Raw genomic sequence first — 27,153 nt, forward strand, 5'->3', positions numbered from 1 at the left:
AGTCACACTCTCCCTCTTTTTTGGGGTGCTCAGTCCTCCCGCCTTTCCCCCTTCTAGTTCAATGCAGCTGTCCAAGCTGGGGGTGGAAAGTGGGGGCGGGGGTTGTTGTTGTGGTGAGGGACAGCCCCGCCCCCTCCTCGTGTGCGGCCCCCCCCCCAGACCCCCTGTTCGGCCCCCCCCCCCAGCGCCCCCCCCCCCAGCCCCATCTGTTTTCCCCAGCGGTGAGATGATTATATTGTATGGGACTGGGGGCGGCCGTAGCCGCAGTAGCAGGATGGGGTTAGCGCGCGGACCCCGCCGGCAGCCGGAGCAGCAGCCGGCTCAGTAACTCGGGCCCTCGAGCCGACGCCCCCCGCCTGGGTCGCCCGCCCTCATCTAATGCACACGCCGAGCGGCGGCAGCAGCGGGAGCAGCAGCCGCCGCCGCCACCACCACCACCACCACCCCCGCCCGAGTAGCTGAGGCGCTTCGCCGCGGCGGGAGTCCGAGCCGAGCGGGCAGCGTGGGGCCGCCGAGGCGCGCTTCGAGCTCGGGGCCGCCGCCACCGCCGCGCCTGGGAGATGTGCCCGGAGGAGGGCGGCGCGGCTGGGCTGGGTGAGCTCCGCTCCTGGTGGGAAGTCCCGGCCATCGCGCACTTCTGCTCGCTCTTTCGTACCGCGTTCCGCCTGCCGGACTTTGAGATCGAGGTGAGTGCCGCGAGGAGCGGGCGAGGCGGCGCACGCTGCGCCCCTTTCTCCCTCTGCTCCGCTGGGGGAGTCCCGGGAATATCCTGAAGGAGGGAACTGGGGAGCGAGAGACTTTTGCCTGTAGTCGGGAGCCGGTAGAAGGGGTCAGAGGTGGGGGGCGCGAGGTGCGGAGGTGCGGAGGGCTGGCGGGTCTCTCCGGGCTTTGCAAAGGACGCCAAGTGCGGGTGTCCGGGTTTGGGACTTTCTCCGGCGGCCACCGTGCTCACCCGCGGTTTCTAGGAGAAGGCGAAGGGAGTAGCGGAAAGGAGGAGGGAGAGTGTCTGCTTTTGTGGGAGTGGGAATGGGGGGCGGCTCTCCCGGGAGTTCCTCTGGAAGGAGAGGCTCAGTGTGTGGTGAGTGAGTGCGTGCGCGCGCGCGCTCCCTTCCCGGTGCCATTGAAGCTACGAGCCAGCTGCTCCGGGCGGGGACTGGGTGCAGGCGGTCGAGGGGGGTAGGGGGTGGGGGGCGCCGGCGGTGGATTAACTCGGACCGCAGGCTGGGAGGCGGGCGCTGGTTGGGGGAGGGGTCTGTTGTGCTGGGGAGAGACTCTCCCACTTCGGCGGGCTCGTTGAGGGGGGAGTCGCACTTTGCAGACTCCCGGAGATCCGCAACTCTCGGGGGACGCTTTGGGTTAACTTTGGGCTGGGGGAGATGATGGCCTGGGCCGGGGGGCGCGCTCTCCTCGGAAGAGCCGCTCCGGCGTTGAGCCGTTGCTCTGGGCTTCGCGGCTGCGGAGGGAAAGTTTGGGACTCCGTTATTCTTTTCCAGCCCCTTTCCTCTCGGAATACTGCCTTCTTTATTTGGGGAGCTCTTTGAGCTGATTTCGCCACCATTATTCCTCCGGGCGAGCGTGGAGGAAAGGGATGGCTTTTCTAGCCAGGCCGAAGGTGGTTTCAAACCCGAGGCTTTGTGATAATTGAACTAAAATCAGGGGGTCTTAGTAGCAGGGATGGTGGCGGGAGTGCGAGATACGGAATGCTCATGATGGCTAAAACAAACTACTGGCCCCACCAGCCTGCATCCTCCTTTATTTTTATTATTTGTAGGGATGTGAAATATTTGATTGGTTGGCAGGTTGAATTGCTTTCTCCCCTATGGCGATATATGTAGTGACTTGATGACCTTTTTTGCTTTTGGACCAAGGTAAATGGGAACTATTTGTTGGTCAGTTTTTCTTTTCAGTTCTGCCAATGGGTTCACCGAAGGAGTAATCAAAATAATAATCATTCTTTTAGAAGAGGAAATCGTTGTTGTTCCCCCTGCATCCCCACTACGTAGGTTACTTTCTGCCATTTTCTGATTGATTTTACTCCTAAGATTTTTGCCTTACCTTTATTTTTAGATTTAGTCGTGTTTGCTGAAATATTATTTGCATCTTATATGAATGAAGTGTGGGAACTTGCTCTTGTTGCAGAGTTAATGAAATCGGAAAAATAAAAAGATCAAAAGGGGGTGTGATGGGAGAATGAAGAGGAATGTAGACTGATAAACTAGGGCCACTCAATGTCTTTTAGCTATTCTTAGTACCTTAAGCTGAGTAAAACAATGTGATTAAATCGTAGGCTTCCCCATATGTTTTTTTAAGGAGGACTTAATAACTTAGACATTTTACGAAGCACCACAGCATTTGTTTTCAAAGTTTGAAAGTGAATGTAACAAGCATAGTTTTTAATAAAAATATTTGTAAGACTTATTGGAAAATACTCTAGACAAATGTTTATATTGACATAACTGACCAAGAGAAATAGGGCCACAGAAATTGAAGATTTGGGAAAGAGATGTTTAACAGTTATTCTCATGTCCTGCGTTTTCCTTTAGTTGGTATAAAATTGTGACTGGGTTAGTTATATCCTGCTGCTCAAAATGGTGGCTGTTGTGGGAGGTGTTGAGGCTTGTGACAATGCCATTTTGGGTGCTGGTAAACTTGCCCTCTAGCACTTTTTCTTGCAAGATAATAAAGTTGAGATGATGCTGGAATTACGTATTTAGAGTTTAAGACCCATTTTACAAATACTATGGAAAAACTTACCTCTCAGAATTCATATGCATATTCCCATTTTGTTGATTGAAAAATAGAGGTAACTAATTTTGCGTTAAATCATTACAGCGACCTAGAGTAATCTGTAAATAACTCATCTTCTGGCTTTAAGAAATAAACTTGTGGTTTCTAGGTATTAGCTGTCTTGATTTCTAAAGGAAACGTAAGCTGATCAAAGATTTGTATGTATAACAGAAATGAAAAATCGTCGTAGTTACATGGTGAGTAAGCAGGACCATTTGAAATGACTGTCTTTCTCTTTTGATTCTAGTGTTTCTTGGAAGTGACACTTTTTTTGTTAAACTGTATGCTATTTGAAATACCTGCAACACGAATGAATATTTGGGATCCAGTATATACATATTTTAAGAACTACTCATACCTGTCTTATTTGTAGATGTTCAGTAAGGTGGATTACAAGTGATAGTGACTTTTTCCTTCTGCAGTTCTTATATAACGCGTCTCATGTTAGCTGTGTTTTAATATGGTTAATGTAAATTTTAATGTAAGGTTTTCAGTAGTTACCAAAAAATTAAAAATTTATTCCTTTTCTAGACCTCTAACAAATTTGACTCAGTGATAGTGCAGAACTCACTGAAAACACTATTAGTTTTGATTCTCCATGTATGAATAAATAAATTCATTTTTATTTGCTTAGGTGAAAAGAAATTTTTTTTTTTAAAAAATCCAATAGTTTATTGTTCTGACAGGCTGTGAAACAGTCCCTTGGTTAGACTTTATGATGCAGTGGAAGACCCTTATAAAAAGGAAAAAAAAAAAAAAAAACAGTTATAATGCAGGGTTGTACCTGTTAGGCCAGGTGAAAAGACTTTACAAACTTATTTTACTGCAACCCTAAAAGATAGAAATGATGGATAATATCAAATGGTAGAAGCTGGATATATCAGCTTTTTTAGGAAACCAGTTTTCAGCTATGGAAAAGATTTCATTTTTATCCTTGACCACCAGGCTGAACCTGTGGATTTGTAGAAAATTTAGGAAGCAGAGTCCTCAAGGGCTTGTCTTCTATTTATCTAAAGTGAAGCAATCTCTCAAATAGGTGAAGGGCTGGGAGGATCCATGCTGCAATTTTGCAAGAGGTCAGGACCTCCCACTTAGAGAACTGGTCCCCAAAGCGTGGATATTTTTATTTTTGTATGTAAAAAAAAAATCTTTTGACTCTGTTAACCTTGAAATACAGGATTTCTATGGAAGAGTCAACATACTTGATCCTTGATCCTCGGTTTTAGAATATGTTTGAGGATTTGTATGTTGCTCTCTAGCTGACCCTCAAAGATTGGTTCTGTAATCATCAGAACAAAAATGTGAATGGAAAAAAAATCTGTGAATGTATAGACAGTGCATTATTTAAGTTGTTCAAAATTTCTGGTTACAAAATTAATGCATGAGCGTTATATAAAACTTGAGAATTATAGGAAAATATAGTTAAAGAATTAAAGTCGTCTATAATCCCACCAAGGAGCTTTGGTGGCATAGTGGTTAAACACTCGGTTGATAATCTGAAGGTCGGCCATTTGAACCCACCAGCCGCTCCTCTGGAGAAAGATGTGGTAGTCAGCTTCCTTAAAGATTACAGTCTTGGACACCCTGTGGGGCAGTTCTACTCTGTCCTATAGGGCCACTGTGAGTTGGAATTGACTCAGATGCAATGGGTTTGGTTTTGGGGTTTATAATCCAACCACTCAGGGATGAAAGCTGTTAACTGTTAACATTGTATCCCACCACTTACGGATAAAAACCTGTTAACTGTTAACAGATTTAGAAATTCCTAAATATGCTGACAGTGTATTTGTGTGGTAGGTTAGGTGGTGTTTTTATTTTTCCGACGAGGAGATTGAAGTATAGGTGGACAACAATAGATTGCTGATACAGAATATTGAATTCAGTGTAGTTAAACACCTACTGTGGGCTTAACTAGGAGCTGGGGGATTTAGTAAAGAAGCTCATAACTGGCATTACCTCAGATTATCTGTTAATATTTCAGAACTAGCATTTATATAGCAGTTTATTTAAATCAAGTATTATGTAATTAACATTCCAGTGGGTTGTTGTGGTGTGCCATCTAGTCAATTCCAACTCATAGGGACCCTATAGGACAGAGTAGAACTCTGCCCCGTAGGGTTTCCTAGGCTTTAAATCTTTGCAGGAGCAGATTGCCAGGTCTTTTCTCCCACGCAGCCCCTGGGTGGGTTCAAACCACAGACCTTTTGGTTCGTAGCTGAGTGCTTAACCATCATGCCACCAGGGCTCCTTGGCTAAATCTTGTCCTGATTTGAGAAATGAAGAATGGCTAATTGACCTGCCCAGAGATTTACTTGCTTTTTTCCTAGCGTTTTTTTTTTTTTTTTTTCCCCCAGTGAATATAGTGTGTCACTTTGCCAAAGTAAAGGTAAAGAAGAATAGAATGATTTTCAATAATCTGACCTGGGATTAATCAGGGGCCCTGGTGGCACAGTGGTTAAGAGTTTGGCTACTAACCAAAAGGTCAGCAGTTCAAATCCACCAGCTGGTCCTTGGTAAACCCTATGGGGCAGTTCTGCTCTGTCCTGTGGGATTGCTATGAGTTGGAATAGACTCGATGGCAGTGGGTTTGGCTTTGCAGGGGTGGGGGGGTTGTTAATCATGATGTGTGTTGTGGGAGAAATACCGTCATAAACATTTTGGGCATGTTTTCTCTAGTGAAGAGACTTTGCTGCCTCTAGGTGGCTATTTGAAAATAGTGATTCAAAACAATTATTTGAATGGTCTGTATAGTAGCAGCATGATCAAAATAATGATTGTACTGTCTACTTTCTTCCTAAGCTTGACCTGCCTTTGAGTAATGAATTCTTTCCCCTCCCATGCATCTCCCTACTGGTTGTAGTTATATGTGGGTGAAGTCTGCCACGAAATCAGAACAGTGATCGGGGGCATTATCTCTAATTCAGATTCCTGAATTCTACCTTTGGTGCTTCCTTGGATCTGAACCTTTAATCAGGTGCATCAAGGCAAGAATTATTAAACATAAAAATAAGTAACAAAAATTGCCGAGAGAGACTTACTAGTATGTCAGCCATATAAGTACTCCTAACGCTGGACCCATGGGTAGGTTGGGAATTTGGGGTTGGCATACATATGTGTGCTTTGCTGGAGGAGAGGGCCTATCGCTTTCATGAAATTCTGAAGGTAGCCCCTGACCAAAAGTTAAGAGGCATTGAACTAGATGCAAGAATAAGTTGATTATAACTAAAAGCCTAGTTTTGTGATACAAGATGCGCTGGACTAGGAGTTAGGAAACTTGGATTCTAGTTCTAATTGTGCCACTAACTAGCTCTGTGACCTTGCGGAGGTGAAAATAACCTAATAATAATTTTTGTCTAGTACTCTGTACATTTCAAAATGTTATCTTATTTTACCCTTAACCATCATCATGAGGTAGATGTTATTCTCATTTTACAGATAAGGAAATTGGAAGTTTACAGAGGTTAGTTTGGGGGATGGTGGTGGAAGAGAGGACGCTCTCACCTGGATTTAGGTTCTTTAACCAAATTCTGTGCTACTGCTACCACGTCATGCTGTTTCTCTACTTCAGTTTTTATTATCAGTAAAATGAGGGGCTAGTCCTGTTAATAATGGCTGAGATTCCATACTGCAACTCTTGAGTTCTTTGATTCTTAGTAACCTGGGGTACAAAAGATCCATTTTTAAAACTTCTGCAGTGACAAATTCACATACTCTTTTCTATCAGCAAATATTTATTGATAACTTACTGTGTGCTTGGCAGTGTACTAGGTGCCTAGGGATACAGCTGTGAACATAACACAAAAATCGCTGTTCTTTTTAGTGGGAGGAGACAGGCAGTAAATAAGTATATAATCTGTCAAAGAGAAAACGAAATAAAGCAGGAGGCACAGGGAGGACCAAGGTGAAGGACGGCCTATGTTAGCATCTGGCTTGCTTTACAACGGAAGTTAAGTTTGGTCTTGCTTAATTTTCTGGAACACAGTTAGGAAAGCCTAAAATACAACTTGGCAGCATTTGGTACAACTAACTGCCCTTTGATCAAGAGAGGCTTGGCACTGGATCTGTGTGGTGTGTTGGGGGTCCAGAGTGATGAGCACTGGCAGAGTGTAAATAAAGGGTACTTGGCTTAGGTAAAAATGCAGGGTGGGGACAGAGCTGCACAACTTGCAACCAGCAGGTTTTAGATCTAGTTGATTTGACTGATCTTATTTTCAAATGGGAAAAAGCAGATAGAAACCTGGATTATGGGCCCACCGCCTTCATAAGAGCTCAGCTGCTAACCAAAAGGTCCACAGTTCAAATCCACCAGCTGCTCTTTAGAAGCCCTATGGGGCAGTTCTGCTCTGTCTTATATGGTCGCTATGAGTCGGAATCATTCAAGAGCAACAGGTTTGGGTTTTGTTTTGGTTTGTGATTTTAGGTGGATCACTTTGGGGTTCAGATGCCCCATTTTACAGAAACGGGAATTTTAGACCAGAAGAGCCCTACATTTTCCTAGGTCTAAAGTTCTGTGATTCTAAGATTGTTTCTTAGCATACATAACATTATTAACTGATTCAGAAAGTCAGTTAGGATCAAGGTTGTGAGCTCTGTTAGGATCCATGTCTTACAAATTAATTTTCTACCAAGTGAAATCTGCAAATCCACACTTGGTAAGTTTGCGGATTAGATGAATTTATTTCTCTTTCTGTGGAAATCTTATCTGCCAAGAAGCTGCTTTGAAAGTAGCTTTAGAGGCTCAGATAATCTCCAGGGTTCTCAAACTGAACTAAGATTTCATATTTTGAGGAATTCTGGAGGATGAAGGTCTTGGATCATGTTATTTTCTCTTCTTTTGTTCCCTCATTTATGTTTAACATCATTCATACCTAGAACTTTAAATAAAATCCAGTTACAGCTTCTAGCTTGTGGTTTGCCTTTCATTTGAGACTGTGACCTTTTCAGATAGCTACTTTGCTCTTCCCCCATATTTTCATATTTCATTGGCTGCTTTTATTATACCTTCTTTACATTAACCTCTAACAAATAGTAATAAATTTATACTGGAAGATTTGGGATAAGTCTTTTTTTTTCAGTAGTTCTTGTGCTTCAGAAAAGAACGACTGGGTAATAATAACTGAGCTCAGGATCCCATGGGTTGGTTCCTTTAACTCAGGGTTTCTCAACCTCAGCACTATTGACATTTGGGTCCAGATAATTCTTTGTTATGAGGAGCTGTCATGTGCATTGTGGGATATTTAGCAGCATCCCTGGCCTCTACCCTCTAGGTACCAGTAACGCCCCGGTCATGACAAATAAAAACGTCTCCAGATATTGCCAAATGGCTTGTGGGGGCAAATCACATCACCTTGAGAATCACGGCTTTAGGATGTTAATAGGGAAGCCTTCTCAGTGTGGGTCACTGTATAGAGAGTACTCTGTATATGAGGTAGGTGGGTTTTTCCTTCTTGACAGTGATTTTTTTTCCTCATAAATGCAAACTTCTAATATTTTTGTTTATTGAAATGGAAGGAAGTTAAAGTTGCTCCCAGATGTGCATGTCATCAGCAATTGCACATGTCAGAAACCTGGGAAACAGATGTGTTTTTTTTTCCTTCCTTTTTTTCTTTCCTGGAGAGTCCCTTAAGGAAAGAAGGGTGGTTTGGGGTAGTAGGGAGGCAGTTGTAAAGCTGACTGGGTCTGATAAAGAAAGCCCTCCATGTAAAGAAAGGCCTCTCTCAGGCAGGGCCTGGTGCTGTTGTGGGAGGAGGGGTGTTGTGCTGCAGCCTCAGGCTGGCTTCAGCGGCTGCCATTGCCTGTCAGGGCACAAGGCTCTTCTTGACAAATCTCTTGAGCATTTCGAAGTGGTGGACTGTGGAGGGGGTGGTGGTTAACCATGACCAGGTCAAAAGTTCAATGGGACCTAAGTTGAAGGGGTGTATGTGTGTGTACACATTCGGGACATTGGGGCATACACACATATCAAGTTGTGTAAAAGTGCATATTCCACCAGAATTTTCAATTTAAAACACACTGATCTGGAGCCTTTCTTGAGGCTGCTCTAAATATATATGTATCTACAGATATATATATATATATGTGTATGTTTATGATTTCTCCCACTTGATTTTTGTTCTTAGGCAAGCATGGTAAAATATTTTATGGATTCAAATAGATTTTCATTTTGGTTGGAGAAAAAATTGTATTGTGATGGTGACTTAGGCAGTAATAGTGCACAGTAAAGGGCTTTGAGCTTCTTGGAAAAAAGATGCTATAGAAATTCAGGGAAATGTTATCACTTATCTGTGGCTTCTGAGGATGTCTTTCACGGTAAGTATTCATCTCAAAGTTCATCTTTTTCATCTTGGAGTATTTGGTCCCCACAGAGACACCCAGGGCCTTATTTTTTTGTTCTTTATCTCTTTTGGCTGGGAACTGAAGTTTGACCACACTTTTTTTTCTCTCCTAACTCCATTGTTGTGCTTCTCTGCTGATGTCCTAGGGTTTATTCTGGGCAGTGGTGGAGGAGGGGTAGGATTTCTGGGCTGCATCAGGGTGTTGAATCCCAGAATTTGTGTAAATAAGTTGGTGTGAAGTCAGTCACTTCTGCAGGCAAAGCAGTTTTCTCCTCTTCAAATGGCAAAGGAACATTCAGAATAATTCTCCTAATGTGTTCTGTTTTGAACTTTATCATCCACACGCCCATTTAAAGTGTAATGTGGTTTTTGTAAAAATATATGGGAGATAGGGTTTCATTCTGCTGTTTAAAATCCTGGACCTCATGTGACCTTTATGAAAGCTGTTTGGCTGGTTTAAATGATATAGTGTTCTTGTGAGTTTCACATCATGATGGTCATCTTTTAGCTTAGACTCTGCAGCTTGACTCTTCAGGATCTGATTCAGGTCTACTTTTTCCCTAGGGTGGGTTTACTAAAGTAACTGCCTGACTTGGCAATATGTCATGGAGGCATGTGGCCACCTGAATTAAATGTGTGAATAGTTGTCACAACAAACTGTGTGTGTACCCTCTGTCCCCCTCCCTTACTCGTAACTTCCAAAAAGTAAGTGAAAGTTGAGGAAGTGATGAGGCCACGATTACATTAACCACTTCATTTTTTAAAATTTTGAACTTTTAAATAATTTCCAATTGATAATTCCTAAGAATGGAGTAAATTCTTAAAATTAAGCATGCTGTTAAGCAGTTTTGTTGACTGCAAGAGTGTTTTTTCTCCTGGCTAGTTCCTTTTAGTGAACACCCCTTCCCTGAGTGTTCATTGTTTAAGCAACAATGGCACTAAGGACAGTTGATTTGCTTGACAGAAAATGTGTTAAATTAACAGATCTACTTCTTTAGCAAATCCTTTCTCTCCTATGTTTCCATTGTATTTCTCCTCTCTCCCTGAAAGGTTGTGTTTGCAGAGTCTTTTAGGTGTGGGGGACAATTTTTATAATCAGTGTCCTGGAGTTCTTTGTTCAGGGGACAAGTGAAAGGTGATTTAAAGAAAAAAGGTGATTTAAAGAAAAAAGGTGATTTAAAGAAAAATTTCACCTGTTGCCATAATTAAGGGATTTAATTTCGGATTTTTTCACCCGTAGACTGCTATTAATTTAGCTTAGTATCTTACACAACTTGCTAATTTTTACCCTGACATTCTGCCTATAAAAGACCATTTTCCCCATTTTCCTTTGTGTCTTTAAATCAGGCACCCAGCCCTTTCTACAGGATGTTGGGGGTTGGGAGGGAATGCTGTCATTATGTTGTGGATACCTATGTTCTCCTGACTGTAGATTTTCATCACTTTCAGTGATGGATCCTATATTCATTACCAATGAATGCACTAGGATTTTTCTCATAGGCAACTTTTTAAAGTGAAAGTAGAATTTAAACATGAAAGGGAAAAATCTCAAATCCCAATCAGCCTTCATCTGTTTGTTACTGTCGTCATTACTAACGTAAGGTTGCAGACATATGTGGCAGGGTTGCTATTTTTCTTGCTGCCCTGGAGAATTAGGATCTAATTTTTTTATTTTATTTTTTAAGGGCAATGATATACTGTAACCTGTGTCGTGTGCCAAATGAGTGATAGAGAGGTTCAGAGGGAAACAGTGATCATGAGTGAGATGCTTCCTGGAGAAGGTAGGCTTGTGAGTTCATAAGGAGTAAGTCAATATGGGGAGCCCTGGTGGCGCAGCAGTTAAGAGCTCAGCTGCTAACCAAAAGGTCGTCAGTTAGAATCCATCATCTGCTCCTTGGAAACCCTATGGGCAGTTCTACTGTGTCCTGTAGGGTCGTTGTGAGTTGGAATGGACTCAGCCACAACAGGTTTGGTTTTAGGTTTTTTAAATCAATATGGCTAGCTAGATCAGAGAGTTCTTTTCTTATAGGGAACTGATAAAAAATAAGGTTGTGCGATAGTAGGGAGCTGCATTGTGGCGCACCTTGAATGCCAGATTCACTAGCGTTAATGACTTTTCTTCAGGCAGTGGAGAAACAAAAGTTTGAGAGTTAAGAATTTCCTGTGTACTAAGCTTTTTGGGTTAAATCTGGTATTGGTAGCTGAGATAGAACAAAGTGGAGGAAGAAAGACTAGTTTAACTGTTAGATTGGAATGGGTGTGAAATGTTGAAGGTAGTGGTAATAGGAAAGGATATTTGTCACGTTTGTCATTGAGGGAAGAATGAGTAAGACTAGATGACCAACAAAGTTGGAGCGCAAAAGACAGTTTCATCAGATGGGTTGTTTTTGGCTACAGGTAACAGAATGCTGTGCTAATAGTGGCTTAAGAAAACACTGCAGACTATCCTTTAACATGTAATCTGGAGGAAGGTGGTTCTTGGCAGGTATGGCAGCTCAGTGACAGATGTCATCAGGCACCCAGATAATGGAAACCTCAGCTCCAAAGTCTGTGTTGCTGAATGATGCAGAGAAGTACAGGAAAATTATAATTGAAAACAGCCATTGAGTTGGTGATTTGAAGGGCTCAAAGAGGATTTCTGAGAAGGCTTTTTGAGTTACAGTGATGAAAGAGGAAGAAGGCAGAGGCTAAGACTTGAAACTGTGCTGGCCTCGAGGGAGAGAGGAAGAGAGCCTTGGAGGAGGTTTAAGAGAATGATGTGAAAGAGAGTTTTACTTACTTTTTAAGAATTTTATATAATATTGTTAAAAGGAAAAATTAAATTAATCCCAGCTCCTAGATGGTTACCATTTTGGTGATGTACTCAAGAGATTAATTGTAGGGCAGCCCTTCTAAGAGCAACTATCCTGTTTCCAAATTCTGTTCCATGGGCCTCAGTAGGTATCCATGTTTTATACCCGGGATCCTCTTCTCTGTCCCGTCCTTCTCTAATCTTTGGGGTGGTTACCCCTCTCTAGGCTTGTCAGGTGCTCAGTGTTTTAGCTTCTGGTTTAGTAAAATAAAAGTCCAGAAACGGAAAAGTACCCTTTTCCTCATTGGAATTTTAGATTTGCTTTTGCTGAACTATTGATTGTTTGGAATAGTACTTCAGTTTTTAGTTTCTCTCTGTTAAGTATTTAATGATCCATGAGATCATCTTGAAGGTACTGCTTAATGGGACTCTGTGATCCTTTTTAATGGGATTTTGTGTATAAATAAGACATTCAAGTACTGATGTTGTATGTTCTGTTTAATAACAGGTTCCCTATGCAAGGGGAAGTTACAACTCAATAGGATGACTTTCCTGTTTGTTTGCTTGTTTCATCTCCTCACTGGCTTTTACACAAATTTCGGAGGTTATCTGGCAACTCTGCCCACCCCTCCCCCCTTCCCAGGGTCAACTAAATCTATAGCCTGGCCAGTAATCTATAACACATCTTGCAAGGAAAGATGAACTGGGTCAATCAAATTCCCTTTCTTGGTAGTGTAACTTAGAAAATAGGAGGATTATCGAGTTAGTGTGGAAAAGAAGCTAAAATGTCATATGAGAAAGTATGATGCAAGTCAAAATCTTGCATATGAGGGAGCTGAAACTGAGAGACATGTAGCATTAGAGGAATTAATGGGAAGGCCCCAACTCCAGTCCACTGGTGTGTATCCTGCAGGAACCCCCAGGCATCTGAGGGAGTCTGCATGCCTTGCCCCGCAAAGAGCTGAATAAACACTCGTTTCCCCATGTGCATATTTATGCATGTAAATATTTTATAAACTGGGATCATACTTTTACATATTCTTCTAAATCCTGCTTTATTCAGTTTGCAGAGTTACATGACATAGAATGCCCTTTCATGATAATATGTTATGATTTTAATAGTTGCAGAGCATTCATTGAATAGAGATATTATACTTTATTTAACCGATCCTTTATGGAGCAGTTTGGTTATTTTAAATGTTTTACTGTAACAACAACCATGAGCAGAAAGATTCTTTTTTCCAAGAAAGGACTAGTTTTTTTTTTTTCAATCATTAAACTTCTGTTATTGTTGTTTATATTTGAGGCTTTAAATTTTGAGTTTTCTTTATAGTCAGTTTTTCTTATATTTTGTGATAAAAGCTAACATTAATTTGGTGCCCATTGTGCTCCAGGCACTGCTTCAAGTGTTCCTCATACATCAGCTCATCCGTTCCTTTTAATTCTCCCATGACGTAGGCATCACCTTTATCCCACTCAGTTGATGAGGAAACCAAACAGGTGAATCAGTTTGCCCAAGATCACACTTAGCAGATAGCATAGCACAGACAGCCTGACTTCAGTCCTTTTAAACAATTTCCACTGGAAAATAACTCACGTGATTAATAAATATTTGGCTGCAGTGGTAAAGTGCTGATGCTTTTTCAGGTATACAAAAAATAATTGATAAATAAATTGAATGGCAGCATTTGTGAGAGAGAAAAATTGACTACAGGTTATTTAGTGGTAGGTAGGTGAGGCTAAATTAGCTATTTCTGAGGCATTTAAAAAGGAGCCTTTGAAGAGCTGAAGCAAAACGATAAAGAGCACTGAGTCAGGAAATGATGATATTCAAGAAGTCAGAGAAATTCAGTTGTTTTTTGTAATTGATTTATGTGGAGAATACGTCAATATCTTTTAAGAGTTAATTACTTTTGTTATTTCCCTGCTTTACTATAACCTGACCAGAACTTTAATTTTTTTTAAATTTTTAATGTCAAACTTAGAAAAGTTGCAAGACTAGTACATAAAGTATTCGTGAACTCTCAAATGTTAAATTTTAAACCATTTGCTTTATCGTTACCTGTCCTTCCTCTCCCCCACCTGTTCTCCTCAATCTCCCCATCTGTGTGTATCGTTCGTTATTCTTTCCCTGCACAGAGAGTAAGTTGCAGCATGATACCGTTTCACATCTCAGCATTTCATTGTTGACATTCTCTTATAAGCACAATATAATGATCAAAATCAGAAGATTAATACTGAATAAAATCAGTAGATAATAGTATTATGTCAAATATTGTCAATAATATTTGACACAATGATATTAATATGTCTGTAATTTATATATATTCTATTTTAATTAATTTTTTTGGTGAAAATATACACAGCAAAACATACACCAATTGAACAATTTCCACACGGACAATTCATTTACATTGACTACATTCATGTTCTGCAACCTTTCTTGCTGTCCTTTTTCATGTTATTTTACCACCATTAAGATAAATTCACTGCACGTAAGCTTCTCATCTAACCTTTCGAGTTGCTGTTGTAAATTATATATTCCTTATAAATTGTTTTTATATATTTTATAAGCTATTGTTATAGTGTAGATTTTTAATCTAGGATCCTGCATTGCATTTAATTGACAGGTCTCTATAGTCTCTTAATCAGTAACCGTTTTCTTCCTCTTTATCTTTGATGACCTTGACATTTTTGAAGAGTACAAGCCAGTTATTTTGTACATGGTCCCTCAATTTGGATTTGTCATATTTTTGGCAGGAGTACTAAAGAAGTGTTGTGTTCTCAGTGCATCATATCGGGAGTTACTTGATGTCGATCAGTCCCATTACTGGTGATAGTGATGGTGATTGTTGTTAATTATTAACTTTGATCATTTTGTGAAGGTGGTATCTATCAGATCTTTCTAAAGTTAGAGTTTTTCCCTTTATAATTAATAAGGATATTGTGGGGAAATATTATGTAAATATCCTGATTTTCATCAGACTTTCATTCATTCGTTTTGAAATCCATGCGTGATTCTTTGCGGGAATCAGTTGTTATATCACGGCTGCGAAGCAGTTACTTTCACATTCTATTGTTGCTTTTATATTTATCAGTTGGCATTCACAGTTTTTATTCATAGATTTTATTTTAAATGTTTTATTCAAAACTCATTTGTAGTATCTTAGAATATAATTTATAAAATGTTTTTGATATTTTTAACTTGGAAAATTCATGTAAAGTGGATGAACACTTTTGAAAAATTTCAAACATACAGTAAAGTTGAAAGATGAGCCCAAGTATACCCTTTACTTTAGATTCACCAATTGTTATCGTTTTGCCACATTTGCTTCATGTTTTCTTTTTTTGCTAAAACATTTGAAAGTATGTTGGCAATGTGATGATACTTTATCCCTAAACGCTTTTGGCATGTACTTCCCTAAGAACCGTTGCCAGCATAACATTAATATCATGCTAACTTTTAAGAAAATTAACAGTGACTGGTGGATTCAAACTGCCGGCCTTTTGCTTATTAGCTGAGCTGTTAGCCACTGTACCATCAGGACTCCAATTCTATGATAAACCTGTTGCCATTGAGTCAATTCTGACTCACAGCGACCCTATAGGACAGAGTAGAACTGCCCCATAGAGTTTCCAGGGAGTTCCTGGTGGATTCTAACCACTGACCTTTTGGTTAGCAGCCATAGCTCTTAACCACTATTTCTAATTCTGTAATAGCGTCTAAAAAACAGTCTGTCTTCAAATGTCTTCAGTTTTTCCCACAAGGTCTTTTATAGATGCTACCCCACACCTCCATCTAGGTGCGCACGTTGTGTTTGGTTGTTAGAAGAATAGTTTTTAAGCAGTTTGAAGCCAACCCATTTATTCTAGTCAGAGGGAAAAATTAGAAAAACAACTTAAATTTTAAGTAAATGTGTACATTTAAGTATATTGTGAGGTGTTAACAAAAAAAAAGAGAGTGTTCATTGGCACGACACAGTCTCTGGAGTTGGACAGAAAATGGGCTCCAGTCCAGGCTTTGCTCAAGGTCTGGACAAGCTGCTTAATCTCTCTGAGCCTCAGTTTTTTCATTTGCAAAATTGATTTCATGTCTTATTCCAGAGATTACGAGATTCAAGTGAGCTGGTGCGTATGAGGGCCTGGCACAAGTAGATTTCAACAAGTGGTAGTTATTATTACTAATTTTTTTTCTCATTTTAGGTTTTGAATTATGATGATAATAATATGGATGTTATAACTGAGAATCATTTGGGGAAGGAATTAAATAATAAACAGAAGTTTAATGATCTATATTTTTGCTTATTTTGAAATCAGAGTATTATGCAAAATGTCAACATATTATGCTTATGTGAATTAAAGTGAATTACTGAATAAAAATTGCTTTTTTAATGTCTTTATTGAGATATGGAGCCCTGGTGGTGCAATGGTTAAGAACGAGCTTGGCTGCTAACCAAGAGTACGGCAGTTCGAATCCACCAGCCACTCCTTGAAAATCCTCTGGGGCAGTTCTACTCTGTCGAATAGGGCCTCTCTATGAGTGAGGATCGACTTGTTGGCAACGGGTTATTTAATAAGATATAATTCATCTACCACACAATCCACCCATTTAAAGTGTACATACAATTTAATGATTTTTTTAGTTACTCAGCTGTTACCACAATCAATTTTAGAACATTTTTATCAGTCCCTCCCCCTCCCCCCCCCAAAAAAACCCTCATACCCATTAACAGTCATTTCCCATTTTCTCCTAACCTCCAAGCCCTATGTAACCATTAATCTGGACATTTTATATAAGTGGAATCATATGTAGGCTTTGGGATTGGTTTCTTTCATTTAGAATAATATTTTCAAGGTTCATCCATGTTGTAGCATGTATCAGTAGTTAATATTTTTATGACCAAATAATATTCTATAATATAGATATACCACATTTTGTTTATCTGTATTTTTCTCCAATGGAATTTGGATTGTTTCCACCTTTTGGTTATTATAAATAATGCTGATATGAACATTTGTGTACAAGTTTTTGTGTGGACAGACATATTTTCAGTTCTCTTGGGTATATACATAGTACAGGCAGTCCCAGAATTACAAACAAGTTTCATTCCTAAGTTTGTCTTTAAGTCTAGTTTGTATGTAAGTCAGAACAGTTAGGTATGGTTCGTATCTAATGTTAGTCAAATGTTTGTCTTAGTATATAGTGTACCTTTCTATGCATAAAAATTAAAAAAAAAAAAACTTCCAGATACACTAAAACATCTTTAACATAATAATATGGTAGTAACGTTTTGATGCACATCGCAAAGTAGCACTCGCTCGTTTGTAATTACGAACCATTGTATATATACCTTGAATTTTTAATACTCTAGGCTTTAAGGGGTTTGGTTCGTGACTGCGTGTTGAACTTAAATCAGATGTTGGTAACGCAGGGACTTCTTGTAGTGGAATTGCTGGGTCATATCATAACTCTGTTTAACCTTTTGAGGAGCTGCTAGATTTTTTCAAAGTGGCTGCACCATTTTACAGTCCCATCAGTGTGTGAGATTTCTGATTTCTCCACATCCTCTCAGCACTTGTTACTGTCTGACTCTTTGATACTAGTCATACCAGTGGGTGTGAAGTGGTATCTCAATAGGGTTTTAATTTACATTTCTCTGATGACTAATGCTGTCCAGCATCTTTTCGTATGATTATTAGCCATTTATATATCTTGGAAAAATGTTTGTTCAGAGCCTTTTCTCAATTTTTAAATTGGATTATTTGCCTTTTTATTGCCTTTTATTGAGTTGTAAGAGTTCTTTATATATTCTAGATGAAAAAAGAAAAAACCCGTTGCCATCAAGTCGATTTCTGTATCAGATATATGGTTTGCAGATATTTTCCCCCATTCTGTGTGTTGTCTTTTCACTCTTAATGGTGTTCATTGAAGCACAAATGTTTTTAATTTTGATGAAGTCCAATTTATCTACTTTTATTGCTCATCTAAGAATAATTTGCAAAATCCATAGTCATGAAGATTTACTCCTGTGTTTTCTTCTAACAGTTTTATAGTTTTAGGTCTTAAATTTAGGTCTTTGATCCATTTGGAGTTAACTTTTTCATACGGCATGAGGTAGGGATACAACTACATTCTTTTACATGTATCTATCCAGTTGCCTCAGCACCATTTGTTGAAAAGACTATTCTTTCCCCCCTGACTGGTCTTGGCACCCTTGTCAGAAATCATTGACTATGGATGTATGAATGTATTTCTGGACTCTCATTTCTATTCCATTCATCTATATGTTCCATCCTTGTGCTAATACCACATTGTCTTGGTTACACTTGCTTTGTAGTGAGTTTTAAAATTGGGAAGTGTTGGTTCTCCTGCGTTGTTCTTCAGTTTCAGGATTGTCTTAACTTTCTGGATCCCTTGCAATTCCATAGGAATTTTAGAGTCACTTTGTCTGTGTCCACAAAGGAGTCACCTGGGATTTTGGTATGGCCTGTTTTAAATCTGTAGGTCAGTTTGAGGATTATTGCTGTTTAACAATGTTAAGATTTTCTGTGAACGTGAATTTTTTGTTTTATTAGATAGTCTTTAATTTTTTTCAATAATGTTTTGTACTTTCTGAGTAGAAGTTTTGCATTTGTGTGATCAAATTTATTCCTGAGTATTTTTTTGTTGATACTATCATGAATGGAATTTTTTAAATTCATTTTCAGATTCTTCACTGACAAATTGCTTTTAAAAATTTATTTTATTAAAATTGACAACCTTTAGCTAGACTGACAAGGAAAAGACACAAAAAAACAAAATAAAAAATGAAAGCAGGGACATTTACAACTGATTCGATAGAAGTAAAGAGAATTATGACAAAATATTGTGAACAACGTGTGGCAAAAAACTGGATAACCTAAATAAAATGGACAAATTCTTAGAAACACTCAACCTGCCCAAACTGTCAAGAGGAAATAGAAGGTCTCAATAGACCCAGAACAAGTGAAGAGATCGAATCAGTGATGAAAAAACCTTGCAACAAGAAAAGTCCTGGACGAGATGACTTCACTGGGAAATTCTACCAAACGTTTAGAGAAGAATTGACACCAGTACTGTTTAAACTATTCCAGAGGATAGAGAAAGGAATTCTCCCTAATTCATTCTATGAAGCAAATATAACCCTGATACCCAAACCAGACAAAGACACCTCAAGAAAAGAAAACTACAGGCTAGTATCTCTTATGAATATAGATGCAGAAATCCTCAACAAAATGCTAGTGAACAGAATCCAACAGCATATTGAAAGAGTCATACACCATGACCAAGTGGGATTTATTTCAGGAATGCAGGGGTTGTTCAGCATTAGAAAACCAGTCAATGTAATACACCACACCGATAAAACAAAAACCCAAACCTGTTGCTATCCAATCGATTCCAACTCATAGCTTACCCTGTAGGACAGAGTAGAACTGCTGCCCCATGGGGTTTCCAAGGAGTGGCTGGTGGATTTGAACTGCCAACCTTTTGGTTAGTAGTTGCGCCCTTAACCATTGTACCACCAGGACTTCTCAAGAGAATAAAATACCTAGGAATAAATCTAACCAGAGACATGAAGGACTGATACAATGAATGCTATAAAACTGCTGAAAGAGATTAAAGAAGACTTAACTGGAAAGATGTTCTGTGTTCATGGATTGGACGACGTAATATTGTTAAGATGTCAGTACTACCCACAGCGATCTATAGATTCAACACAATCTCAATCAAAATTCTAACAGCCTTCTTTGCAGAAGTAGAAAAACTCCTGAAACTATTGCTGAGAGAATCTTTAAACCCTTAACCAAAAATATCCCCTGAAGTCATCTTAAAACCAAACAATAGTTTAGCTTAACTAGTAAAAAAAGGTCTACCTTGAGAACTATCTGTATGGGAACAAATTGACAACAGCATCTCGAAAGATTAGACAGGAATCTTAGGGAGCAGTGAGTTTATGATAATAAAGGAGGAACAACTCAGAAAAGGAGGGTGAGAATGGTTGCACAGCTTGAAGAATGTAATCAGTGTTACTAAATTGTACATGTATAAACTGTTGAATTGGTGTGTTTTTTGCTATGTATATTCTCAACTACAGACTAAATGTAATTTAGAAAAATTTTTATTGAACTGCAATTTAAATACAATAAAGCGCATCCTATTAAAGTATATAATTTGATGAGTTTTGACAAGTGCATTTACCCGTAACCACTCCCACTTCAATCAAGATTTAGAATATTTTTATTATCCGAAAAATTTTCCTTTTGCCCCTTGGCACTTAACCTACCTTCCGTTCCCCTGGGCCTCAGGCAATCACTGATCTACTTTCATCACTGTAGGTTAGTTTGCCTTTTCTAGAAGTTCATCTAAATAGAAATATACAGCATTCATTCTTTTGTGCCTGGCTTCTTTCACTCAGATGATGATTTTAAGATGCAGCCATATTGTGTGTACCAGTGCTTTGTTCTTTTTTATTGCTAAATAGTATTTCTTTGTGTGGCTATACCATGATTGGTTTACCCATTTTCCTACTGATGGACATTTGGGTTGTTTCCAGAGTCCTACTGATGGGCATTTGTATAGTTTCCAGTTTTTGGCAATTATGAATGAAGGTGCTAAGTATATTCACATACAAGTCTTTGTGTGGACATGTTTTCATTTCTGCTAGTTAAATACCTAGTGGTGGGATTGCCGAGTTATATGAGTATATATTCAACTTTATAAGAAACTGCCAAATTGTTTTTTAAAAAATTGGTTTTTTTAAATTGAGGTGTGATTTATATACATTAAATTTTCCCCCTTTTAGTATACATTCTGAGAAGCCCTGTTGCACAACAGTTAAGTGTTCTTGTGGTAACTGAGAGGTCAGCAGCGCCGTGGGAGAAAAGACCTGGCGATATGCTCCTGTAAAGACTTCAGCCTAGGAAATCCTATGGGGCAGTTCTTCTCTGTCCTAATGGATTGCTTTGAGTTGGAATCGACTCAGCAGCACAGCAACACACTCAACTCAACAGCATACATTCCTATGACTTTTCATAGTTGTATGACCACCACTTCCATAATCAAGGTATAGAACAGCTCCATCAGCCAAGAAACTTTCCTCATGCCCCTTTGTAGTTAACCCCTTCCCCAGCCCTTGCTGACTGCTTATTTTTTATCCCTGTAATTTTGTCTATGTCATATAAATAGAATCATATAGCATGTAGTCTGAGTCCAGCATCTTTCACATGGCATGATGCATTTGAGATTCATCCATATTGTTTGATGTATCAGCACTTCATTCCTTTTTATTGCCAAATAATACTCCATTGTAGGGACAAACCAGTTTATCTGTTCAACAGTGGAAGAAAGTTTGAATTGTTTCCAGTTTTTGGTGATCATGAGTAAAGCTGCTTAAAGATTCTCATACAGATGTTTGTGTGAATGCCTAGGAATAGGATTGCTGAGTCATATGGTAAATGTATATTTAATCTTGGAAAACAGTTTCGTGATTTTTTTGCATTCCCACCAATAATTTAGAGACCATCTCAAGAATAGATTTGACACACTGAACGCTAATGAAAGTCAAAACTACAACTTTCAGTGTGGATTACACCTGAAAGTGAAGAAAATGAAAATTTTTACAACTGGACTGATAAAGCTACATCATGATAAATGAAGAAGAAATTGAGGTCGTCAGTGATTTCATTCTACTTGGATTGACAATGAGCATCCATGGAAAGCAGCAATCAAGAAATCAAATGGGATGTTGCATTGGACAAATGCAAAAGCCCCCTTCAAAGTTTTAAAAAAGCGAAGATGTCATTTTGATGACTAAGGTGCACCTGACCCAAGCCATGGTATTTTCAGTCGCCTGATATGCATGGGAAAGCTGGACAATGCAAAAAGGAAGACAGAAGAAGAATTAATATAGTCAAACTGTGGCATTGTTGAAGAATATCGAATATACTGAGGACTGTCAGAAGAAGAAATACAACCAAAATGCTCCTTAGAAGCAAGGGCGGTTAGACTTCAGCTCACCTGCTTTGGACATACCATCGGAAAAGATCAGTTGCTACAAAAGGGTATCGTGGTTAATAGAGAGTCAGCAAAATGAGAGCAATCCTCAATGAGATGACTGACACAATAGCCAAAACAATGGACTCAAACATACCAATGATCACGAAGGTGGCACAGGACCGGGCAGCATTTTTTTGTTATTCGTAACATGGCCATGGGTCAGAGCCTACTCTGTGTCCATTAACAACAAAAGTAAGTGTGTAGTGTTATCTTATTGTAGCTTCAATTTCCATTTACCTAATGACTAATGAGGAGCCCTGGTAGTGCGATGGTGAAGCACTCAGCTGAGAACCAAAAGGCTTGCGATTCAAACCTACCAGCTGTTCTTTAGGAGAAAGATGTGGCAGTCTGCTTCTGTAAAGATTGACAGCCTTGGAAACCCTGTGGGTACCATTTTACCACACTTATCTCTGTCCATATATATTTGCGCACATTTGTATATAAACACACAGATATTAACACTTTAATCATGCATACATTATGATGAGTCACTCTTTAATAAGTGTCACTTACAACTAAGACCATACTTTTGTATAGCCACAATACCATTAACACTCCTAAGGAAAATTAAAAATAATTTCATAATATTGTCTAATATGAGTCCATATTCAGATTTCCCCTCGTCACAAAAATTTTTTAAATTGTGGTTAGTGTACACACACACACAAACACACACACATACATACATGCATATACCCATTGCTGTCAAGTTAGTTCCCACTCATAGTGACCCTATAGGACAGAAAAGAACTGCCCCATAGGGTTTCCAAGGAGCGGCTGGTGGATTCCAACTGCCTACTTTTTGGTTAGCAGCCAAGCTCTTAACCGCTGCACCACCAGGGCTCCTGCACATATGTGTATGTATGTATACATACACACACACACACACACACACACCCACACACCCACATGACACAAACAGTTAATTAAACAACTTTCAGAGACTAACTGAAAGGTTGACAGTTTGAATCCCCCCAGAGGTGTCTTGAAAGAAAGGCCCAGCAATCTACTTCTGAAAAATCACAGCCGTTGAAAACCCTATGGAACAGTTTTAGTTTGATACATATGAGGTTGCCATGAGTCAGAATCAACTTGACAGCACCAGTGTGTGTGTGTGCGCGCGCGCGCGTGTGTGTAGCAGAACGTGCCATTTCAACATCTTTTGCATGTACATTTCAGTGCCATTAATTATATCCATCCTGTTTTGCAACTATCACTGTTTCCAAAAATTTCTGTCACCTTTCGCGGAAGCTCAGTGTCCCCTAAGCAGTGACTCCCTCTTTTCCCCTCCCTCCCACCTGAGTAACACTAATAAACTTTGATCTGTATACATTTGCCTGTTGTGTGTATTTCATATAAGTGCGATCATATAATAGTCCTTTTGTGACTGACTTATTTCACTCATTATAATGTTTTCAAGGTTCATCCATGTTGTGGCATGTTATCAGGACTTCATTTCTCTTTATGGCTGAATAATATTTCATTGTGTATATGTACCACATTTTGTTTATCCATTTATTTGTTGGTGGACTTTTAGGTTGTTTCCACCTTTTTGCTGTTGCAGATAGTGCTTCACTAAATATGCTGTATAAGTATCCGTTTATATTCCTGCTTTCAGGTCTTTTTGGGTATATACTTAGGAGTGGAATTGCTGGATCATATAGTAATTCTGTGTTTAACTTTTTAAAAAATATATATATTTAAGACATATATGTATAACATTTGCCAATTAAATGTTTTTCATGTGTACAATTTAGTGACATACCAGTTACATTAATCATATTATGCAACCATCGCAAATAAAAGTTGCCAAATTTTTTATCACCTTACACAGAAACTCAGCGCTTCCTAAACGATGACTCCCTGTTCCCCTCTCCCTCCTACCCCTAGTAACCAGTGATAAACTTTGGTCTTATATATGTTTGCCTATTCTAGGTATTTTTTGTGAGTGAGATCTTAGAACATTTGCCCTTGTGTAATTTACTTAGTTCACTCAGCATGATGTTTTCAAGGTTCTTTCATGATGTACTATGTTTGAGAACTTCATTTCTCTTTATGGCTAAGTAATATTCCACTACACACACACATGCACACACCATATTTTGTTTATCCATTTATCCGTTGATGGGTATTCTGTGTCACTGCTTTCAAGCCTCTTGGGTATATGCCTAGGAGTACAATTGCTCGGTCATATGGTAGTTCTATATTTAACTCTTTGAGGAACCTCCAAACTGTTTTCCACAGTGGTTGTACCATTTTGCATTCCCGCCAGCAATGGATAAGGGTTCCAGTTTTTCCACATCCTTGCCAACATTTCTTGCCTTTTTTTTTTTAATTTTTTTTTTATGTTAGCCATCCTAGTGGGTATGAAGTGGTATCTCATTGTGGTTTTGATTTGCTGAGCATCTTTTCATGTGCTTGTTGGCCATTTCTGTTTCTTCTTTGGTGAAATGTCTATTCAAGTCCTTTGCCCATTTTTAGTTTGGGTTTTTTGTCTTTTTGTTGTTGAGTTGTAGAAGTTTTTTATACATTCTGGTTCCTGATAATTTTCTCCCAATCTGTAGGCTGTCTCTTTACTTTGTTTATTAAGTTTTCTGATGAACAAAAGTTTTGAATTTTGACGAAGTCCTATTTATCTGTTTTGTCTTCTGTTGCCCCTGCTTCATGCTCTCAGAGTCATACCTAAGAATTTATTGTTAAATACTAAGTCCTGAAGCATTACCCCTGTGTTCTAAGAGTTTTATGTTCTAGTTCTTACATTTAGGTCCTTGATGCATTTGAGTTAATTTTCATGTATGGTGGGGAGGTATGGGGTTCAGCCTCATTCCTTTGCACATAGAAATCCAGTTGTCCAAGCACCATTTATTAAAGAGACAGTTATTTCCCCATTGAAGAGTTGGCACCCTTGTTGAAAATCAATTGACCATACGTGTACGGGTTTATTTCTGGACTTTCAGTTCTATTCCATCAGTCTCTGTGTCCATCATTATAGCTGTAGTGGTTGGTTTGTTTTTGACTGAGGAACTGATCAAGTTTCATGCTTTGCATTTACGTATTATTTATATTTAGTCTCTTTTGAACTAGAATAGTCCCCCTGCCTTTTTGTGTTTTATTGCTGTTTTGAACAGTCCTGGCCAGTTTTACAGAATGTTCCATGTTTTGGATTTTACTGTTTCCTCGTGTTTAGGTTCAAGTTAACATTTTTGGTGAGACTACTTTATAAGTGCTGTTGGATACTTATGTATCCCATTATAAATTACATCATTTCATGTTGCTTACTGTTGGGATGCTAATTTTGATTACTTGCTTGAACAGATTCACATTTTTGCTTGAGTGATACTAGTAGGTTTGTCTTCTCAGTGAAATGACCCCTGAGAGGATAGCTTTGTCCACTGTTGATTGCCAGAGAAAGGGAGATGAAAAATATGGCCATTCCTCATAAGCTATGAAGTTTAAAAGGGAGACAGATGTACAAACAGACTATTGTTTGTTGTGGTACAGTTGTATTATCATAAGATGTTTATTTCAGTGGAAGTGTGTGCAAACTGCATTGGAAGAAACATCTAAGTCTGTCTAGGGGAAAGTTGGGGGAGGTTTCACAGCTTAAATAAAGCCTGGAAGGCTGGGTATGAATTGACAAGTGGGTTGGCGGGGGGAGGGGGTGGTCACTGGCAGAAGAAACAACCTATGTGGAAACATGGAAGAATGCATGTGTGTTTATGTGCTCACGTGTTTATGTGTGCACATGTGTATGCCAGAGATAGTAGGGAGTAGCAGGTATTGCAGGAGCATATTTGGAAGGTTGGTGGAATAGCGAGATGAGCCTGTGTCAGTAGTGAGGTGGTGTTGTTGTTAGGTGCCATCGAGTTGGTTCTGACTCATAGCGACCCTGTATACCACAGAAAGTAACACTGCCCGGTCCTGTGCCATCCTCACAATCATTTTTATGCTTGTGCCCATTGTTGCAGCCACTGTGTCAATCCATCTAATTTAGGGTCGTCATCTTTTTGCTGGCCCTCTGCTTTACCAAGCATGATGTCCTCCAGGGACTGATCACTCCTGATAACATGTCCAAATTATGTGAGATGAAGTCTCACCATCCTTGATTCTAAGGAGCATTTTGGCTGTGCTTGTTCCAAGACAGATTTGTTCCTTATTTTGGCAGTCCGTGGTGTATTCAATATTCTTCTCCAGTACTATAATTCAAAGGCATCAGTTCTTCAGTCTTCGTTATTCATTGTCCAGCTTTCATATGCGTATGAGGCTACTGAAAAGACCATGACTTGGGTCAGGTGCACCTTAGTCCTCAAAGTAACAGCTTTGCTTTTGAACACTTTAAAAGGGGTCTTTTGCAGCAGGTTTGCCCAATGCAATGCATCTTGTGATTTCTTGACTGCTGCTTCCATGAGTGTTGATTGTGGATCCAAGTAAAATGAAATCCTTGACAACTTCAATATTTTCTCCATTTATCATGATATTGCTTATTGGTCCAGTTGCAAGGATTTTTGTTTTATGTTGAGGTGTAATCCATACTGAAGACTGTAGTCTTTTATCTTTTGTCAGTGGATGCTTCAAGTCCTCTTCACTTTCAGCAAGCAAGGTTGTGTCACCTGCATACTGCAGGTTGTTAATGAGTCTGCCTCCAATCCTGATACCTCATTTTTCTTCATATAGTCCAGCTTCTCAGATTATTTGCTCAGCATACAGATTGAATAAGTATGGTGAAAGGATACAACCCTGATAGATCCCTTTCCTGATTTTAAACTGTGCAGTATCCCCTTGTTCTATTCAAATGACTGCCTCTTGGTCTATTTACAGGTTCTTCATGGGCACATTTAAGTGTTCTGGAATTCCCATTCTTTGCAATGTTATCCGTAGTTTGTTATGATCCACACAGTCAAATGCCTTTGCATAGTCAATAAAACACATAAACATCTTTCTGGTATTCTCTCCGTTCAGCTAGGATCCATCTGACATCAGTGATTACCCCCATTCCATGTCATCTTCTGAATCTGACTTGAATTTCTGGCAGTTCCCTGTCAGTGAACTGCTGCAGCCACTTTTGAATGATCTTCAGCAAAATTTTAGTTGCGTGTGGTGTTTAGATATTGTTCGATAATTTTCGCATTCGTTTGGATGGTGAGGTGAGGGCTAGATATAATGAA

At 39.3% G+C, this 27,153-nt stretch overlaps 1 protein-coding gene across 1 annotated transcript in view; it reads left to right on the top strand.

Moving 5' to 3' along the window:
* The first annotated feature begins 560 nt into the window (after positions 1-560).
* Positions 561-27,153, top strand: part of LOC101356136 (cat eye syndrome critical region protein 2) — a 191,008-nt gene continuing 164,415 nt past the window's right edge. Inside the window, 1 exon segment of the mRNA XM_012556899.1 lies at positions 561-686. Within this exon segment, the coding sequence (XP_012412353.1) occupies positions 561-686 (126 nt within the window).

The sequence above is a fragment of the Trichechus manatus genome, unplaced genomic scaffold, assembly GCF_000243295.1.
Source record: "Trichechus manatus latirostris isolate Lorelei unplaced genomic scaffold, TriManLat1.0 scaffold00081, whole genome shotgun sequence".
NCBI lineage: Eukaryota > Metazoa > Chordata > Mammalia > Sirenia > Trichechidae > Trichechus > Trichechus manatus.